Source organism: Gossypium hirsutum, chromosome D08, assembly GCF_007990345.1.
Source record: "Gossypium hirsutum isolate 1008001.06 chromosome D08, Gossypium_hirsutum_v2.1, whole genome shotgun sequence".
Classification (NCBI taxonomy): Eukaryota; Viridiplantae; Streptophyta; class Magnoliopsida; order Malvales; family Malvaceae; genus Gossypium; species Gossypium hirsutum.
In genome coordinates, this window is record NC_053444.1 from 35,689,359 (window position 1) to 35,711,157 (window position 21,799).

At 36.4% G+C, this 21,799-nt stretch overlaps 1 protein-coding gene and 1 non-coding gene across 5 annotated transcripts; both read left to right on the top strand.

Moving 5' to 3' along the window:
* The first annotated feature begins 6,329 nt into the window (after positions 1 to 6,329).
* LOC121220608 (small nucleolar RNA R71) lies at positions 6,330 to 6,436 on the top strand. The gene has a single exon (XR_005917828.1). It is a non-coding gene; the product is annotated as a small nucleolar RNA R71 (small nucleolar RNA).
* A 1,594-nt stretch (positions 6,437 to 8,030) lies between these two features.
* On the top strand, positions 8,031 to 12,433 carry LOC107917568 (sphingoid long-chain bases kinase 2, mitochondrial). Of its 4 annotated transcripts, none has more exons than XM_016846903.2 (9): positions 8,031 to 8,720; positions 8,813 to 8,889; positions 8,958 to 9,011; positions 9,158 to 9,198; positions 9,860 to 9,969; positions 10,203 to 10,356; positions 11,023 to 11,085; positions 11,822 to 11,951; positions 12,031 to 12,433. In XM_016846903.2, the coding sequence occupies exons 1-6, from the start codon at positions 8,519 to 8,521 to the stop codon at positions 10,229 to 10,231; spliced, it is 513 nt and encodes a 170-aa protein (XP_016702392.1). In that variant the 5' UTR covers positions 8,031 to 8,518; the 3' UTR covers positions 10,232 to 10,356; positions 11,023 to 11,085; positions 11,822 to 11,951; positions 12,031 to 12,433. The 4 variants fall into 4 exon arrangements, with proteins under 4 accessions (XP_016702392.1, XP_016702386.1, XP_040954068.1 ...); XM_016846897.2 differs by having other exon boundaries at positions 12,049 to 12,433; XM_041098134.1 differs by lacking the exon at positions 9,860 to 9,969 and having other exon boundaries at positions 12,049 to 12,433.
* The last annotated feature ends 9,366 nt before the right edge of the window (positions 12,434 to 21,799 follow it).

A 21,799-nucleotide genomic window follows, 5' to 3' on the forward strand; every position in this document is an offset into this window, starting at 1 on the left:
GGATGCATTGTCCTCAATGCATGTGCATGCAACAAAAATATAGCTATGGACAAACAAATGTCATGGAAAAATGAAATGAAATGAATGATCGTCAAAAGAAAAAAAACTTATTTGGATTAGATTGTATTGTAGGTACTTTATTCAGTTCTTCATATGGACTTGCGGGCACTTGCCTTGTACCTCATATTTCTTTTCATGGGGTTTACTTCTTCACCTTCTTTATCGGTCTCCGTGAGATAATCGATCAACTGATCAATTGCACGATCTTGTGCAGTCACAGAGGCTGGTGGAGATGGTGGTACATGAGTTTTTCCTTTTGTGGCGGTAGGGGTTGTAGTAGTAGTAGGGTCATTCTGTCCTTCCTTTCCTTCTTCTTTATCCTTCCCAGGATCAACGGATGTTGACTTCTCGGTTTCCTCAATAGCTTGTCCAACATTAGCATTGATCTCTTCATTTACTGAGTCAAGTCCGACAGTAGTTGGAGCTGGTTCTACTTTAGTCTTAATAGATGGGAGCAAAGTCGTGGGGAAGACAGGAAATTTTGGCACGGTCTTCAAAAAATTCTTTTGTAGATATCGTTTAACTGCCAAATCCTTATCCCTTACATATGACCAATACCGAGCCTACTGCTCTTTAGCTTGGACCAACTCTTCAACTAGTTGATACTGCTGACTTTCAAACAGGGGGATCCTTTGCCCTAGCTGCTTTAGGGAATTCAACACTTGCTAGTTGAATGATCCCTGAGTGATTGAAGGTGCTGCTGTAGGAATGCACGTTGCAGTAGAAGCCTGATTTTTTTGAGTTGCCGTGGTAGTATCAATACCTTGGAGCTTGGCAAAAATTACCCTTGTGAGTCCACCCTTATTAGGGGTAATATCCTCAGCATCAGTAATAGGAACATTAGTAGTCTTGCATAATACAATAATAAGAGAAGGAAATTTTAAACTTCCAGCATTCTTCTCAGTACAACAATAGACTTCTTGAAAAATGATCCTTCCTACATTAATCATTCTTCCCTTTATAATAGAATGCAACACGAACATCCCTTCCTTGGAAATGGTGGTATTGTGCATTGAAACGGTTTCAGTGAAGCCCTTTCAATAGTGTAGCATTCTTGACTAAAGACAATCCATTGTGTGCCCTCGACACATAAATCCTTCAAAACTTGTGTCAAACCCTCGGTTGTGATGTTATCTGTAAACTTGGTATGTTCATCTTTTACCTCTCTAAGGCCAAATGATATAGAAGTGCCCTACCCATAAATGAAAGGAGAATAAGGAGAGTTCATATGGGCATAAAACTCCCTAACTACTCTACCCAAGATATCCTCTTGGTGCAAACAGAAAATGCCCACCCATGCTGTTCTACTATCGAAAATACAGACTCGTCATATCCCATGCAGGGTTCGTCCTTAAACAAGAATCCCTACTCAAAACAAAAGGGATGCTTTTGAATGTTATTTGAGTACCTTGCGGCCACAACAAAGTTGAATAATGTCTTTGGTTAGGGAGAACCAGTGCGCAATGATTTAGCGATTTTAGAAGTATTCTTGATGCGAGCCATTAAGAAAGAATAAAGAGGAACCTTTGAGACATGTAGTGTAAGGAAAGTGAGTAGAGCTTAAAGATAAAGAAATCGTAAAGGTGGGAGCTTTATAAGAAACGTAAAACATGAACCGTTGGGGAGAGGGAAATAAGAGGGTTAATGATGACAATTTTAGGTAGATAAAACATGCTAGGGTAGTTTATGATGTGGCGAAAAGAAAAGAAAGAAATTTTAAAGGAGAAAAGATAAAATAAGCTAGCCCTACAATATAGGATGTCTTCCTAAGGCTTCCCAAAAAAAATTATTAGGTTAATCTGCTCAATGAATCTCTCCTTCGGACTTTTCCTCCAGGTCAACCCTTGATAATTTAACACCTTATCACCTAGTTTGTCATGATATAATGCTCCTTTGTAATGCTACCTCTGTAATGTTACGACAACCGTCCTCCCAGTACATACTAATGAGTTGATTCCTTTATCCTGCCTTTGAAAAACTGCACTAATGTATAAAAATCAGAAATGAAATGACATAAAAATAAAAATTTAGCACATAACCAACGAACATAAATAACTAAAAAATGAATTTGAAGTAAAGAAAATAAATAAAATAATATAAAAATTGCAAACTCAAGCATTTCGAAGGTCGATGCTTTGCTTGTCACGCTCCACATGAGCACCCTAGTAGTGCTTCAAGCTTTGTCCATTAACTTTGAATGTAACACCCATTTTCATGTCTTTGATAACAATAGTTCCATGTGAGAATACTTGAACTACTTCAAACAGGCCTAACCAGCGAGATTTCAATTTACCAAGGCACAATTTGAGTCTAGATTAAACAGTAATACCTGTTGTCCTGGTTCAAATTGTCCTTGCATAATTCTATTATCATGTCATCGTTTGGTCTTTTCCTTGTATATTTTACCATTTTCATATACTTGTGCCCAAAAATCTTCCATTTCATTTAACTCTAACAACCTTTTATTGCCAACAACAACCCAATCCATGTTCAGCTTCTTAATAACCCAAAATGCTTTGTGCTCAAGCTCAAAAAGTAAGTGACATGGCTTCCCATAAACAAGTTTAAAAGGCGACATCCTTAATGGTGTTTTAAAAGCAATCCTATAGGCCAACAAAGCTTCATCTAGTCTGGTGGACCAATCCTTACGAGATGGGTTCACCACTTTTTCCAGAATTTGTTTAATTTCTTTATTAGAACTCTCATCTTGTCTATTTGGCTGGGGATGATATTCCGTAGCAATCTTATGATTCACCCTATACCTACACAAGGCATTGGTCACCAATTTACAATTAAAATGGGATCTTTCATCGCTGATAATAGCTATAGGTGTACCAAATCTTGTAAAGATGTTCATATGTAGGAACTTCAGTACTGACTTAACATCATTAGTAGCTAGGGCTATTGCTTCTACCCATTTAGAAACATAATCTATCGCCAAAAGTATATACAAATTGCCTACTGACAGTGGAAATGGACCCATAAAGTCTATTCCCCATGCATCAAATAACTCAACCTCTAGTATACTTTGTAGCGGCATTTCATACCTCCTAAATAGATTCCCTGTTCTCTAACAACAATCACATGATTGATGGAATTCATGAGTATTTTTGAACAGATTCGGCCAATAGAATCCCGATTGAAGTACTTTAGCGGCGATTCCCATTCCTCCAAAACTTCCTCCACAAGGAGCTAAATGGCAGTACTGCAAAATACTGTGTATTTTGTCATTAAGGACACACTTTCGAATGAATTTATTAGCACAATGTTTAAATTAGAAGGGTTCATCCCAATAATATTATTTAGCATCATAAAGAAATTTTCGCCTTTTGTGGGTGTTTAAAGCAAGCGGCATTACACCACTTACCAAGAAATTCACTATATCAGTATACCATGGTAATGCCCTTGCTACTAACAATTGTTCGTTTGAAAAATCTTCTTTAATAAAGTTATCACTTCCATCTTCATTACCCGATTCTAGCCCCGACAAATGATTAGCCACTTGGTTTTCAGTCCCTTTTCGATCCCGAATTTCCAAGTCAAACTCTCGTAGTAACAATATCCACCTAATCAATATTGGCTTGACATCTTTCTTACGCTGCTCCAGCAGTATGCACAAGGGTTTAGATATCTTTGAAAAATCTTTAATAAATCTTCTATAAAATCTTGTATGACCTAGAAAACATCTAACACCCTTAACACTGGTGGGAGGTGGCAATTTTCTAATACTTCAGTTTTTGCTCAATCTACTTCAATTCCTCGCTGCGATATCCTATGTCCTAAGACAATTCCTTCACAAACTATGAAGTGGCCTTTTTTCCAATTTGAAACAAGATTTGTTTCTCCATAGCGGCTCAAAACCAATTCTAGATTTTTCAAACAATCTTCAAAATCGTTTCCAAATAGAGAGAAATCATCCACAAAAACTTTAAGGAAATTCTCCACCATATCCGAGAATATGACCATCATACAACACTGAATAGTTGCCAGGGTATTACATAATTCGAACGCCATCTATCTAAACGCAAAAGTACCATATGGACACATGAAATTTGTCTTCTCCTGGTCATTAGGAGCTATGGCAATCTAATTATACCCTAAACACTCATCTAAAAAACAGTAGAAAGCTTTCCCTACTAACCTATCCAACATTTGATCAATAAATGGCAAGGGGAAATTGTCCTTCCTAGTTTCCTTATTAAGCTACTGATAATCCATGCACACTCTCCATCTCGTGACCGCGTAAGTTGGTATGAGCTCATTATTGTTATTACTAACCACTATGACACCTCCTTTCTTGGGACCTATCCGAGATTAGGAAAATAATGCCAGCATTAAGCCACTTGATAATCTCTTTCTTGAAAATTTTTTTCATTAGATTCAATCTTCTCTTCTATTAATAGATTTGCTGTGCCAATCCTCTAACAAGATTTTATGCATGCAAAACAAAGGACTAATTCCCTTTATATCACCAAGGGTCCATCCTAACGCCTTCTTAAATTTTCGTAGGACTTCCACCAACTTGACCTCTTGTTCGAATGTTAATTTCGTAGAAATCACAATTGGCAAGGTGTTGTTATCTCCCAAGTATTCATACTTTAAATGTTGCAGCAAAGGTTTCAACTCCAATGTAGGAAGTTCCTTTATAGAAGGTTTAGGAGGCTTGAACAAATAAGTCAATAAATCTAAAGAGTCAAACTTTTTCCCTGGTGTCTCCACCATATATTTGGCTTCCATGAATTCACCGAGTTCTACTAAACTTACTTCATCAATCCTTTCTAATGAGTCTTCATTATCATCAGAATTACTGTGGCAAAGTCTAGTAAATTCCTCTACAACTATTTCTATCAAACCAATGGCGTGGCATTCTTTATTTTCGTTGACACATTTCAAAGCATCAAAAACATTAAAGGTAACCTGTTGGTCATTTACCTTCATGGTTAGTTTACCTTTCTGTACGTTAATTAGAGTTTTGCCTGTAGCAAGAAAAGGTCTTCCAAGAATAATTGACACATTTTGATCATCTTCAAATTCTAAAATAAGGAAATCAGTACGAAATATAATTTTATCTACTCTTACCAGCACATCCTCAATTTTACCTTCTAGATAGGCGTATCATCGATCAACTAATTACAAAGTCACCATAGTAGGTCTTCCTTTTCCAATTCCTAGCTTCTTGAAAATAAACATAGGCATTAGATTTATACTCGCTCCTAAATCACATAACACCTTGCCAATATAATGATTTCCAATTGAGCAGGGGATAGTGAAACTTCCTGGATCCTTCAGCTTTAGAGGTTGCTGATATTATTTTACTATGGCATTCTAGTTGGCAACACGATCTAATTCTGTCACAACATATCTCTGTATGCCCTTTTTAGGTGTTGTCTGATGTTGAGTAGGTTCTGAGATCTTTTCCTGATTGTGGCTGGATTTGTCTTCCTCTGTCATGGCATCTTGAAAAACTTCATCCAAATGAGTCCCAATTCTAAGAGTGATGGCCTTGTACTACTCCTTCCTTAGGTTCTCGAATTTTTAGTATCACTTGGTAATGCTCCTTGTGGCTTTGAATTTAAAGCATTCGCTATTTGACCCACTTGATTTTCAAGAGCTTAGAAAGATACAGTCTGACTCTGAATTATATCATCATTTTTGGCCATATACTCACTCAAAAAAGATTCAATAGAATTAGAAGATGATACCTGACCTTATTGAGCATTTTGCCTCGGCATAGGATGATTATAACTATGCGGGTGCATTATGGATATTTTGTCTTGCAACATTGTGTGAACTTCTTGCACATTGATTATTCCAACTAAAATTTCCGATGCTGCTTCCACCCCGGATTGTAGCTGTCAGAATAGGGATAATTATTTTGGTTAAAATTACCCATGTAATATATCGATGCTGGGTTTGATAGGCATTCATCAGACATATGATTTTCACCACAATAAACACATGACAGTTCGCCTAAGCTCATCTCCTAAGTTGCAGTAGGCTTCTTCATTGTTTTGATCATATTAGCTAAAGAAGATACATGGGTTGTCAACAAGTTAATTGCATCGAGCTCAATGGTACTTGTAGCTCTCTTATACGTCCTAACTCTTGTGTTATGGTACTGAGAGTCATTGTTGGCAATCTTTTCCAAAATCTTATATGCTTCGTTGTAAGATTTATCCAACAATGTACCATTGGTAGATGCATCAACTGCCATTCTCGTATGTACATTCAGCCCATTATAGAATATTTTCATCTGAGTTCGGTGCTGAAAACCATGCATCAAATATTTCCGTATTAAATCTTTAAATCACTCCCAAGCTTCATATAATGTTTCATCCTCTAATTGCCAGAAATATTTGATATCATTTCTAAGCTTGGCATTCATATTTGGTGGATTATATCGTAGCAAAAACCTGTGACAAAGGTCATTCAATGATATCATTGTCCCTGACAACAAAGCATTCAACCATGCTCTCTCACGATCTTTTAAAGAATATGGAAACAATTTAAGTCACAAGGCGTCTTCAGGAACCCCCTGTTGTCTAAACGAGTCACAGACCTCTACAAAAAGTCTTAAGTGCAATCTTGGGTCTTCATTAGGTAACCCACTAAACTGTCCTCCTGTTTGTAACATCTAAAACATTACTAGTTTCAACTCAAATTGTCGAGCCTATATTTGTGGTCTGATTATCCATGGATTCAAATCATCTAAAATTGGAACAACATGCTCACGAATGGGTCTGTTTCAGTCATCTATCACCTGAAGAATATGAGGATTAACATCCTGACCATTTGGACTATTATCAGACCTGGACCATTTGGATTATCGTTGAGATCAAGGTCAATTCCATTCCTAGCCATTTTCGCAGTTCTTTCCGCCTTCTTCGTAAAATTCTCTCGATCTTTGGGTCAGAGGGATACTCTTTGTCAGTAGGAATGCCTCTTCTCATATACTTCCGGCAAACCTGTAGAAATTAAATTCAATTAAGTTAAATAAAACTAACAGAATTAAATAAAATAACCAAACCAAATTACACCAAATTGCTGATCCCCGACAATGGCGCCAAAAACTTGTAACTTGTAAATATGACATGTGAATTGTGAAAATATACATGTTAGATTAAGTAATAAAGTGATGAGCGAGTATTGTCCTCACGAGGATCGGATTAAGGCACAAAAGTGGTCAGGTTATTATAATAAAATGCGATTAATGCTATGGTAAAGCTATGGTAAGTATGCAGTAGTAATTAAAAGGAATAATAATGTATGCAATATGTGGAATTAATGAATACTTCGAATGCTATGGGAAAATGAGAGTAGAAATGTAATGGAAATTATGAAAATGATTATATGAATAATATGTAACTGACAAATAAACAACTAAGGATGTGATGGAAAAGATACTACGGTAAAAGATAAGGGTTCACTATACAAAAACAGGCTTTTAGCGGCGTTTTTAGTGGCGCTTGGATAAAAAACGCCGCTAACAATCAAGAATTAGCGGCGCTTTTAAAAAAAAGCCACTAAAGATCGAGTATTAGTGGCGCTTTTTAAAAAACGCCACTGAAAATGAGCATTAGCGGCGTTTTCCAAAAATGCGCCGCAAAAACCTTAAGTCCAACGACGTCGTTTTTTGAGTTTTCGGGGCATTAACGATGTTTTTGGAAAAGCGTCGCTAATGCTTAGGGTTTTAGCGGCGTTTTTTAAAAAATGCCGCTAATGTTAGGGGCTTTAGCGGTAATTTTAAGAAGTGCCGCTAATGCCTGAGGCTTTAGCGGCGTTTTTGAAGAAGCGTCGCTAATGCTCGGGGCTTTAGCGACATTTTTAAAGAAACACTGTTAATGCTCGAGGATTTAGCGACACTTTTGAAGAAGCGCCGCTAATGCTCTATTTTTGAATGAAATAATTTTTTGTGGCATTTTTATAAAAAACGCTACAAAAATCATTTTACTTTAAAAAAATCGCGCCAGTTTAGCCCAAATTTCCCCCCTTGAAATCCCTAATCTTCCGATGGCGACAAATATTTTCTCATAGAAAATATTTGATTCTCCCTCCATCTTCCAATCTTTTTAGTTCCCTTCCCATTACAAATCAGTTTTCCATTCCAAACCCTAACAAACGTTTAACAAAAAAACACCCCTTCTTCATCGTTTTGAACTCCTTCATCGTTTTCTCTACTTATTGAAACTTCTTCATCACTTTCTGAGCTCTACAGCAGCAATGAACGGCTACGATTACAGCGAGGAAACCAAGGGAGTGGGCCCTGTTCAACTACATTTTTTATTTTATCTCTTCACCCGAAGAAGTTGTTCATCTTAAAGTTACCGCTAATATAATTTAACACCAATTGCAGTCGCGGCTTCCAATCAGGGAAACACCCGCATGTTTAAAAGATTCCTTGTTCGATGCTCAAAACCCAGACGGCCAATATAATTATTAACTCCACTCAAAGCGAAATATGGTAATGGTTTGCTATTATAATCACTTACTGACGCCTGTTGGTGGGGTACGATTTCCGATTGCCAAGCCTTCCGTTTTAAGAGCCGAGACCAACAACCCCATGGCTTCTGATCTCTCCTCTGACCGCTTCGTCTTCTGCGGCATCTCCTCCTTTTCTCCTATCCGCCGCCGTGATCTAGTTTTCATCTTCAATCCTCGAGGTTCTTATTCTTTTCTTCCCTTTTACTCTAAAAAATGTCTTTGCGTCCTGGATTTATTACGTTTATTTTAACAAGGGGATTTTGAGGAGCAGGTGCTAATGGGAGAACCGGTAAAGAGTGGAAGAAACTGCTTCCTTATCTTCAATCTTGCCTCGGTAGTAATTGTAATGTGAGTGTTCTTTTTTCCTCTCTTTTTTTCGGTTAATATAATAAGAAAATCTCTTGTATTTGTCTCAGATATGTGAATCTTTGACTTCGGGTCCTTCTCATGCAACTAACATTACTAGGGAGGTAAGAATTAAGGGCTTGTTTACATTTTATTTTATTTTTCCCAATTTAGACAATGAAATTGAATTTGGTGTAAGATGCCTATGGAAAACTTGAAGTTACGAATGACTATATATACTTGTAAGTTATAAGTGGATAATGGTTTGCAGGCAATAAGGGAGGGTGAAGGAGTATGCAGTGCCTGGGATGGGTATGCTTCTTTTTCCGCTTTATTTACCAAGTTATGTACATAGACAGATATGGTATTGGTTTCATAATCACGTCTAAGAATGCATGTCTAACCAATATTTTAAGATGCTAAAAGCCTCTTATAACCATTACTTTTACGTTGTACAAGCTGTGGTTATCTGAAGAGTGCATCTTAACTTTTTATCTCAAGTCTGCTACATGCTAAACATAGTGTTTTTTTTAGTAATTTGCACTAAAGATCTATCCCCAATCATTGAAACAAAAGGTTATTGCATTACATTCATGGTGATGTGAATGTAGTCATAGATATATATTATTTATATTATTCAGATTTCGCTGTTAAATATGAGTATTTTAAAGGAGTTTTTGAAAATTTATATTCATATCTAAATATTTATTGAGCACTGTTATAAAATAATTTATCTTAACCTGTTTAATTTATTACTTGCATTACATAATAGTACCTTGTTTTTGCACCAAGATTTATCCACAGTCATTGAATTTAATGGTTATTACATTAGATTCATGGTAATGTGAATGTAGTCACTAGGGCTCAAGTTTATTCGATATTGATGTATACCTGACATAACTATGTTTAATATCTAAGTTTCACCCCACAAGTTGAAGGAATGTTTGCCACTTATTCTTATTCTGCGAAACAGACTGAAGTATGCTTTGACATACAAAGAAGTGATTGCTATTCTTATGCAAAGGCATGTTATAGTAGATGGGAAGGTTAGGACTGATAAGACCTACCCTGCAGGTTTTATGGGTATGTGGGACTTGCCATTGTGAATCAATTAAAGTACTTGTATTTTTATTCATATTATAAAGTCATATAAAGTAGGGTGAATATCCTACATATAGACTTATGAAATGTTGTTGCTTTTACTGAAAGATCAAACTGCATGCTGACAGTATTTTGTTAATTTTGCTGAAAGATCCAGATCTTGTTGGATATCCTACATATAGACTTATGAAACGTTGTTGCTTTTGATATTTTAGGGTGCACATGGTTTCATGAGGACACATAAATGGCGTGATTCCATAGGAGCTTTTATAAATGTGGAAGCATCTGGGACAAGGAGGTCCTGGTTCTTGGCCTTCTTCCGTCTATGCTCAATCAGTAATTTATCCCATGGCACATAGTGCAGCCCAGGTTTTACTTCATTCTTTTATATATTTTACATTCATACAAGAGTAATTTTGTCTTTTTACATTTCAAATAAAACCATTTTTATTTTATTTTATACATGTTGACATTTGAACTCATGACATTAGCATATATAAAATCTCAACTTTACCACTACAGCAAATGTTTCACCTCACTGAATTAGTGTCAATTGTACATTGAGTCGGTTAGAGAAATAACTTATATTCTTACAAGAATTCTTGTCTTTTTTCATTTTAAATTATAAATATTGAGATTTGAAACCATATCATTAACATATAAAAAATCTCAATTACTAATATTATTACATAATCAATGCTTCATTTTAAATTTTTTGTACATATTAATATTATTAAACAAAATTTTTCACCTACACATATTGCATATTTTATTTTGTTCATATTGCATATGTTATTTTTAAATAAAAAATAATTTTATTTTTGTATGTGTTTTAAAATGCAAATCTAAGTTTTAAAACCGTAATTTTAAAGACTACATCTTTTAAAGAAATTATCTTTTTATGTATGATCTCATAAATTTGGTAATATTTGTTTCTTTTCTTCAAACAAAAGCACTAGATGTAGTACTTAAGTGTTCTTTGTTCAGAAATTGATGACAAATAGGCTAAATCTTTGATAACTGGTTTGGATGCAGGGAAGAGAATTAATCATTGCAGAGAAAACAAATTATCTGGTTTTTATGATCAATGCTTTTCAGGTAATCTAGCACCTAAGTATGCATTTTAGTGAATGCTTTTGGATGTTACAAATTCATGCTACTTTATTGATTACATTATCTGGTTTGGATGTTACATTTGAGTTTTAGAAAATGAAAATATTAGAAAAAATTTGCAAATGGTGGTAAAAGGTGGTGGATCTGTATCCTGATGCTACTTTATTGATGGTGGATTTGTAAATTGAAGTGTTTAAATGTTGTAAATTGAAGTGTTTAAGTACTGCAAATTGAAGTATTTAGTTGCTGGAAATTGAGATGTTTTATCGCTGTAATTGAGGTGTATAAATGTTGTTAATTGATATGTTAAAGTGCTGCAAATTGAAGTGTTTAAGTGCTGCAAATTGAAGTGTTTAGTTGCTGGAAATTGAGATGTTTTATCGCTGTAATTGATGTGTATAAATGTTGTTAATTGATATGTTTAAGTGCTGCAAATTTAAGTGTTTAAATGCTGTAAATTGAAGTGTTTAACTGCTGCAAATTGAAGTGTTTAAGTGCTGCAAATCGAAGTGTTTAGTTGCTGGAAATTGAGATATTTTATCGGTGCAATTGATGTGTATAAATGTTGTTAATTGATATGTTAAAGTGCTGCAAATTGAAGTGTTTAAATGCTGTAAATTGAAGTGTTAAAGTGCTACTTTCCATTGTCACCTCCTCGATTTCTTTATGCATCAATAACTATATTAATGAAATCAAGTACTACAATTATATATTATGATAGATGGGGGTTGGAGAATACGATCAAAGGGAAAACATCAGATATGGTGATTCCCAGCCAAGCAGTGGCTTCTTAGGCACCCAACAGTTTGCACAACCAAACATGACCAGAACTTCTAAACCTACATGTTGAGGTTGCTACACACAAGTCGCTTCCTTTTTTTAGTTTATGTGCTATGTGATGATTGTGTTTTAAAATTTAACTTGTTTTAGTTCCTTACATTCTTATAGGATTCACACTCAAGGAGCAAGAAACATCTCAGCAACTCATTGGGATCGAGCAGTCAAAATTCAGAATCAAGTGACACACAAGAGCTAGATTTGGAGCTTAGACTGTCACTGTAATTAGTAATTTTTTTTGCTACTTTAAATGCATGCTCATGGAACTACATTTTATGCTTTCCTAGAATTGTAAGTTCAAATAAGGTGTTGATCTGCAATTTATACATGCAACTTGAGCAAGTTGATATGAACTAGTTTAAATTTTTTTTAAAAAAATTTCAAAGGAATCTTATGTAATCAAAGGCAATTTGACTTGTTGCATGAGATATAGTGAAAAACATTGATCTTGTTGTTCATGAATTTCCATTTTAATACGTCTTCAAATTAAATTATACTTTTTTTAGTTGGTGCAATTTCACTTTTGTTGTTGCTTCAATTTCTAACCAAACAATGGAGTGATGTATGTACTGATAACAGTTCTAAAGGGTAAAGAGATAGGAATGGATTTGTGGCATTTTTATAATAATTTATTTTTTTTATTTTTTATGACCTTTAGCGGCGTTTTTAGAGAAAGCGCCACTAAAGATCATGTTCTTTAGCGGCGTTTTTTGGGAAAGTGCTGCTAAAGGTATTGTTCTTTAGCGGCGATTTTGGGGAAAGCACTGCTAAAGATTATGTTCTTTAGCGGCATTTTTGGAAAAAGCGTCGTTAAAGGTTATGTTCTTTAGCGAATTTTTTAGGGAAAGCGTCGCTAAAAGTCATGTTCTTTAGCGGCGTTTGCTGGAAAAGCACCGCTGAAGGTCACGACCTTTAGCGGCGCTTATTTTTAAAAACGCCGCAAATGTTAGCGACATTGCCAATAGCGGCGTTTTTTGTGGTGCTTGTGAAAGCGCCGCAAATACTTTTAGTGGCGCTTTAACGTCGCTAAAAACCTGTTTTGGTGTAGTGGTTACACGATGTTGAGTGGGAAGTTCAGGATTACTAATAATCTACTTTTCCAATCAACAATACTTGAGCAAAATCATACTTAACCTACTGCTTAGAAGAGATCTAAAGTAGCCTGCTTCTTTCGAGAGCAGAAACCTCAAGTTACATTGTCTGTGTCTATAGGTCTTTAATATGATACCCTGCATTGTTTCCTTCTGTATGAATGCTGCTATATGTTTAGAGTCTACTACAAGTATCTGTCGAGTACTTGCTCATATAATTAAACCACGATCTAACTAATCTAACCTTTCCATAATTTAGATTAATTTAAGGGTATGTTGCATAGTCGACTATGTCGAGGGATCCCTCACATACATTTTAAAGAATAAAACAATTGAATGAAACGACAAAATAATTAAGATTTATACTGCAACCATTAAAGACAGTCAAAGTTTCATCAAAGTAATCCCAACCCTATGAGATTTAGCTCATAAGTTGGCAAATAAAATTCAACTCAAGCATCGTTTTCATCACTGTAATTCACTAAGGAAAAAATTAGAAATAATGGAAGAACATCGGGAAGACAACATTTGCTTGCCCAATCCACACCTCAACTGCGTAGTGTCCTGAGGTAGCTAAGAGGGACTGCCTTTGTTTTTCCTCCTCCTCTCTCTATTCAGCCACTACCTTCTTATTTTGCCTAAGGATCTTCACCTTTGTCCTCTTTCTAGGGTTTCATGCTTTTCTTCTTTTAAATTTTTTTTAATTTTTTTAGGATAATTCCAGCAGCCCAAGATTTATCTTCTCCTCTTTTCTAGGCAGATTTATCTAGCACAAGTAAAGTTGGGCTGAAACTGATATGCGCTAAATGTTAACTAGACACCTTTCCAGCATTGCCACGGCATATGAGTTGGAAATCTTACCACCATTTTGCCTCGCAAAACTTCACTCCTTTATTTCTTGTTCCTCACCCTACACCTACCAATAATACAAAACACAACCCTTCCACAAGTAATTAAAAGTACCTAACATTTAAACGCAACCCAAGTTCTAATGCAATGCTAAAAATACTAATGAAATGTCCTAAAATGCAACTAGATGTACTTAACTATAGGCAATTAACTAGGTCTAAATGCATGAAATATAACTTTTTTCAAGAGTTATCAATTGCTTAGTGCAAATTGTGATGAGTGAAGCTTCGGGCTTTACAGAGGGACACTTTGGTCTTCAAGCATCAAGTTATAATGTAAAAGTAAATAATGTCAACTGGTCATTTAGGGTGGCACCATGAAGATGGTATTTAGGTTCCATAGAGTAATACTACGACAACGGTAAGGTCCTTCAGGACGACACGTCAATAAAGGTTTAAAGTGTAAGACCATAGCTCGGTTATGGCATCATGACGAGTCTATTAGGATACTAAACATGGGGAATAATATTTAAGACCATATCTCAGCTATGACAACGAATGGTACTCTGCTGGGACAATAATGACGGGTAGTCGGCCATGACATTAAACATGGGGAATTATGATGTGTAAGACCATAGTTCAAATATGAAAATGAATGGTAATATGTTAGGATAATAAAAATGGGGAAGTCCGCCAGGACGTTAAACATGGGGAACTATGTAAGACCATAGTTCGACTATGGCAACGAGTGGTAGTCAGCCGGGATAATAAATACGGGGTAGCCTATTAGGATGATAAACATGGGGAAGTATGGTGTGTAGGAGCATATCCCGGATATGGTGACAATTAGACGTCCGCCAGGATAATACATCGAAGGTTGTCATGATGAGGAAAGGAAGCTCTTAGTACAACACTCGTGGAGAGTAGCATGATTTGATAGAATTGGCATGATTGAGAACACAGGTGTAGGTAAATAGATGATTGCTAGTAGATCAGGATTAGTAATGATTATAAGATGATCAAGCGAAACCTAAATCTAGGGGTCCACCGGTAAAAAGGAGAAGTCCATGATTGGTAAGTCTGCTGAAGTCCACTTTGAGATAGTGGTTACTTTGATTGCCTGGTGGTGGAGGATACCATAACATTGCCAATAGGTAAGTCAGTTGACCAGAGTTATGGAATATAGGAAGTTCGCCAATGGCTCATTGGATTGAAAATCTGTTGGAAACCAACGAAAGAGTATGGTCTGATAGGGATTCATCGAATCCGTGGAAATGATAAGGATGATCAGAGAGTTTAATTTCTCCGCATTAAATATTATTTTAAAAAAATTCTTCAAAACATAAGTGTGAATCTGATTCATCGAATCTCACTAAGCTTATCAGAGCATACAGTTGTACTACCTTGATTGCAGGGTAAAAGATTATTGTAGTGGCCATGGGAAAGGACCAATCCAAACTCCGCCAACTTGAGCAAAAAGGGGAACGGTAGCCATAACATGCATATAGAGGGGTATTTTTGGAGGCTTCGCGTCAGGGGTTAAGATAGTATATTAAATTCAAAGTTTGTAAATACTTGTATCGAAACCAAGTTTCGTGAGCTTAATACTGGTTCTGTATGGCAGTAAATAATATATAGTCCCTTATAATTAAGTAGAGAAAGTGTATAAGTAGATAGGTTCAGGATTTGTTAAATTCTATGATTCTCTGTAAAATTCGGTACCCGACTCTAGCGATTGGGTCGGGTATAGGGTGTTACAAATTTAGTGGTATCAGAGCTTCAGTTTAGCCTATCCTCTAAACATGAGAAGTTGGGAAAAGGCCCCTATAAGCTTGTTACAATAGGTTTAGCTTGGTCTCTCAGGTGGATGAAATTAATGTGTATTATGAAGTGGATGCAATTATTTGAATTAATAAGCTAATATTAGGCGTGCTATAGTTGAAAGAGGGATAAGTAGAGTAAAGTATGAAAAACGAAAAAAGAGAATAAAGAAAATCTTCATTAAGATGGTAGGGAAGACTTTTACAAGCACATGTATATTTTAATTTCCTCTAGAGTGGACTCTTTTGGAGAATCAAGGACGGATGCCTTCACGTCTTGATTGTGAAAGAGTCAAGATTCCATTTATCCCTTTTGAAATTCCTCCCAACTAGAATCAGAGGGGTTGTAAACATGGAGGCCAAGGTTCGTGTTGGTAAACTTAGCTCACGAGGCCACTCTTTAATGATAAAATGGAAAAGGAACCTGCCAGCTCTTGGAGAGTGGGCGTGTGAACACTAGAGGAAGGGGAGGAGGGGTAAGCGATCTCCTTTAATTTTGGATACAACTCTAGGTCTTATCACTGTTGAACAACAAAGGGAGAAGAAGGATATTGATCTGTACTAAGATGATTTTTCCAAGAGAAGAAGATTTGGATTTCCCTAAGGAGGGCATATAAGGAAGGGAACCGATAGGGGAAGCATGGGGTATTGGGATGGTGGAAGGCGGGTCTGCAACATTAGTAGAGTCAACATAAGGCTTGAGAAGAATTGAAGGTAGAGACAAATAGTGTATTGGAGAATCAGAAGATGAAAATGTTGTATTCGACACCGACGGGGGAGCAGGGAATTCAACCTCTGTAAAGACTAGTTTCTTGCTAGGGTTGTTGTAGGAAAATATGTTTCCACTACTTTATATAGTGCTAGAGAACCCCCTTTCAAGCCTCAACCTCTTGCAGCTGCTACTACAAGTTTGAACACTTTAAGCAACCACATCCATGGTTTATTGTGCAATCTCAAGCAAAGCCTCAATATCCATGACTCTGGGCTAGGACAGGGTTGTTAGGGGCAAGAAATTAGTAGGAACTACTAGGGGAACAGCGAGTTCAACAACATTTTCAATTAAGTTCCTACTCGAAGGTTCACCCATGAGCCTTGGAGTTAAGGTAAGCCAGCGACAGAGATAAATATTGCAAACGGTAAAGAAGAAATTGGTAGGCTCCATGAATTTTCTTACAAGAGCCCAATCTAACACTTCATTGGCCCCAAATGGCCACGCCTCTTCAACGGATTGAACCATTCTAGGATTCATACATAGATGATGATCGTATGCTTTCCAACCATTTGGGATCCTACTTTCTGACTAGTATCGAAAGACATTTTTGATAGTAAGGAGCCTTCTTAGCTCTAGAGTTTGCCCGTAACTCAATCTTTTAACTTGCGTCACAACGATCTTTGTGGCCAAAGGCTGGATTGGTGACAAGTGGCATTTGTGGGAATAGACTAGCTCATGAGAAAATAAAAATCACCAGGAAGACTATTTTTCCCCAAAATAAATTTGTTATAGTCCAAACGAAGGTTTGGAGCCCAATCTTTGAGTAGGGTTCACCGCCCTGGTGAACACTAAAGTAGATCATTCCAATTGAAGGCCTCTAATTTAAAACTTTCAATCGATAAAAGCATTAGAAGATGCTAAGTAAGGGTGGTTCATTTCGACTATAGCAATTCAAGAACTATACCTTCAAGGTCTACCAAGATAAACCAGTCAATTGCCCTGGTGCAATTCTGTACTTTTTAAGTATTGTGCAAAAAAATGGTGTAAGGGGATATGAAAGCCAGTTTCCAACAAGTAAAGGGGTAAAATGAGGCCCTCACTGGAGTCACTCAGACGTCACTCCATTGAGACGATCTCGAAGTGATATGCAAAGTTAGGCAACCAGATACCACAAGCTACCAAGTAATTTACCATCTCCTTTAAAGTGGTTAGGCAAGTGTACAACAACATTCTCGCAAAGATAGCCTACCTTGGGTGACCCATTTGATTATGAGGACTAGAATCCCTAGCCCTTACTCTCGATGTCGATGTAATGTCGGACATAACAATACAATTTAAAGCTAAAGAAAGGAAAGTGAAAAAAATTACTTGGGATATACGAAGTGCTCACGAGAGATGGGTAATTCTAGTAAAAAAAATAAGAATGGAGAAAGGTAGGAATGAAGAAGTTGAAGAAAAAAGATTTAGGGTTCAAAAACGAACTCAAGTAATAAATGAATTAGGGGGAATTCATTTTTGATGAAAGAAAGCCTATACGCCACGGTTTAAATAACTAAGCCTGTAAGAGAAGATTCGATTGAGAAAGTTAATAAACTGTCCAACTTCTCGAATCTGTTTTTAACATCTATAGATCCAAAGAAGAGTTTTCCATAAACCCCTCGATAAATGCAAAAATTGGAGGGGTCCGTTGGATTAAGTCAACTATCAAGTTTCTGCAAAATGAGTGTATATAAGGTGGAACCAGATAAATAAATTTTTCCATCAAGACAACCTAGTGCAAGGTGTAAGCCAAAGGCTCCATCAGAGAGGCAGATATTCACTGTGCATGAGAAATACGACTCCACCATTTAAGTGAGGTAGTTTAAGGACTTTTGAAAATTAGAAGATCAACTAAACTGCTCAAGTAAGTAGGAACGCCTATCTCGAAATTAAGAAAAGGGTTGTCCTAGGAAGGAAAAATTTACTTGAAGATTGCTCAAGATTAGCCACGAGAGGAAATTTCGAGGACGACATTTTCTTTAAGGGTGAGAGAGTTTTCATGTCCGAAATTCCTAAAGACCCAAACTAAAATAAGAGTCAGGGAGTGGGTTGCATAGAAATAGGAATTTTCAAACTTAAATGAGATTTTTTTGAAACTTAAGTGGCTGGTTGGGAATGACTAGATTTCAATCCTGGATTACTATGATTGGAACTGACTGGTTCCATAGTGGGAGACAAAATGCTTTAGATTTAGTTGTTGTATTGGTTTGTGGAAACTATGCCAATAGAGTATATATGGGTGTGCGTGGAAACAAAATTCTTCTTAATTATGTTTATCAATCTTTCTCCCTAACGCATCGTCTTCTTTAATAGTTCTGAAGAAGAAGAGGATGTTGTTGAATGAAGCTTTGCACGTTGTGGGTATCACGAGAATTGAAGTCTAGTGGTGGAGAAATTGAGGAAATGGTAAGCTTCCTAACCCCTTTGAACTCGTGAGTTTAAGTAAAAAGTAAAATTTTAGGACAAAGGAGGCGTTTGGACAAGCTAACCTGACAAGAATGAGAAATAGGTGAGCTTTAATGTTCTATTTCTGAGTGATCGTCGACCATGTACTATATGAATGGTTTTTATGTTTAATTGTCTTGAGTTGTCTGAAACTGTTGTTATGTATGGATATGGTAAATAAGCATGTTGTACATGAATTGGTGTTAAGTTCTGTAATGATACTTGATTTTTTCGCTGATTGTGAATGCTAGGCATGTATAAAATGTCATAGGTAATTGGTTATCCGCAGGTGTGGTGGTATGTTGAAATAGTTATGACATTATGCTTGAAAAGTAGCATACCCCATGAAAATATGTTATGCATTGCATGTATTGCATATGGTGGAGTGTGGAGGGAAAGATATAGATAGGATAAATGAAGCTAGGGTTTGGGAATAAGAGTGTCTGCTAGATACTTCCATACGGTGTTGTTGAGTGTAAACCGTAATGTACGAAGCTTTGGGCCTTACGGAGGGAACGCTATGGTGTTCGACCATCAATGTATAGGAATGACAAAATGTCAGAATGGGCAGATGAATGGGAAAATAGAATTTCGTTATGATATCGTCATACGAGGTTGCTTAGTGCAAACCATGACGAGCGTAGCTCTGAGCCTTTTATAAGGGACCCTTTGATGTTCAAGCATCAATGTATAATGTGAAAAATGAATAATATCGACTAGTCCTTTTGAGTGGCACTATGATGACGATATTAAGGTTTCATACAGTAACACTGTGACAATGGTCAACATGCTCCATGGGGCAACACTGCGATGGCGGTAAGGTTCTTCGAGGCTACACCTCAATTGAGGTTTAAAGTTTAAAATCATAGCTCGACTATGGCATTATAATAAGTGCTTCAGGATGCTAAACATTGGGAATAATGTGTAACACCATATCTTAGATATAGCACCAAATGGTAGTCCACCAGGACAATAAACACGGGGTAGTCTGCCGTGACGTTAAACATGGGAAATTATAATGGGTAAGACCATATCTCAGCTATGGCGATAAGTAAATGCTTGGAGGTTGTAAAGAAGAAGAAAGGAAGGTCTTGGTACCACTCTCACAGAGAGTAGCATGATTTGATAGAATTGGCGTGCTTGAGAACGTAGGTATGGGTCAGCAGATGATGGCTAGTAAATCAGGATTAGTAATGATTATGAGATGATAATGTGTAACCCAAATCTAGGGGTTCGCGGGTAAAAAGGAGAAGTCTGTCAAGGTTCACTCAGAGATAATGTTCGCTTGGATAGCCTGGTGATGGAGGAGACCGGAATATTGCCAATAATAAGTCAATTCACCAAAGTTATGGAATATGAGAAGTTTGTTAAGGGTCATTGGATGGAAAATTTATCGAAAACCAACAATAAGAGTATGGTTTAATAGGGATCCATCTGTATTATGAGTCGTTTAAAGAATCGGAGTAAGATGAATAGTTAGCTAGGGCTAGATGGCATAGTACGAAGCTACCTCGATGGTAGGGTGACCACTCAGATGGTTTATCCATAAAGTTAGAATGGTGAAGATCGAGCTGGTTAAGGTAAAGCAAAAATTTGGACGCATTGGTGTCTAAGACAGTGAATAAGATCGCCAGTTATGAGTTGGGGAAAATAGGCAATGAAATGACCTCGTCTGCCTTAAAAATTGTTTCAAAAACATTCTTCGAAACATAAGTGTGAAATTGATTCATCGAATCTCACTAAGTTCATTAGAACTTACAGTTTTACTGCCTTGATTGTAGGGTAAAAGATTATTATAGTGGCCATGGGAAAGGATCGAGCCAAACTCCGCCAACTTGACGAAAAAGGGGAGTGGTAGTCGTAACATGCGTATAGAAGGGTACTCTTGGAGGCTTTGCGTCGGGGGTTTAAGTGCATTAAATTCAAACTTCATAAATACTTATATGAAAACCAAGTTTCATGAGCTTAATATTGGATATGTATGGCAATAAATAATATGTAGTCCTTTATAAATAAGTAGAGCAAGTGTATAAGTAGATAGGTATAGAATTTGTTAAATTGTATAGTTCTTTGTATCATCCGGTACTCGAATCCGATGATTGGGTTGAGTATACAATGTTACATTATTTACAAAAAATCCCTTGATATATATATTAAGTTTTTTCTTTCAATAAATAAATATATTATTTTAATTCTAAACTAAAAATAATAATGTTACCTGCTTCAAAATAAAAATAAAATAATTAAAAATGTAATCTTCTTTGCTTCAATATAAAAAAATTAATTAAATTAAATTCGGGTCGGGTCAGAGTTAGAGTTGGAGTCGAGTTTCCAATTAAATTTTGGTTTTGGGGCGGATTTTTGTCTTAAGAGTCGTGGTCAAGTTGCGATCGAGGTAGGTATCTCAAGTTTTAGGTCGACTTGGGGTGGGAAAAAATCCACCGCACCTCGTCTCGTTGCCAACCTTAGTCTTGATCCAAGCAACTACAATGACTATTCTGAACTACTACATGCAATGTAGGCTTATACCAGCTAGTATCTTGTAACTTGATTGCACAAATATTAACTTTTTTAGGGTGGGTTATAGAAAGAAAGAAAGATACATATTAATAATTGGAATAAATTAACCCAACCCAAAGAGAATGGTGGCCTAGGATTTCAAATTTCAAAGCATAAGAATCAAGCTCGCATTATGAAGTTGGCATTGAGGATCTGGCAAGAATAAAATAAATTTTGGGTTCGAGTGCTTCTCAACAAATATTTACCAAGGAATCAATAGGGGCGCAAGAGAAGAGTATCTCAATAACGTAGGCCATCCTTAGAAAAGAAATCCCTAAATTCCAAAGATGACTTAGATGGTCTCTTCGTAATATTAACTAAAATTTTGGAGGATGATTGGTGCGGGCT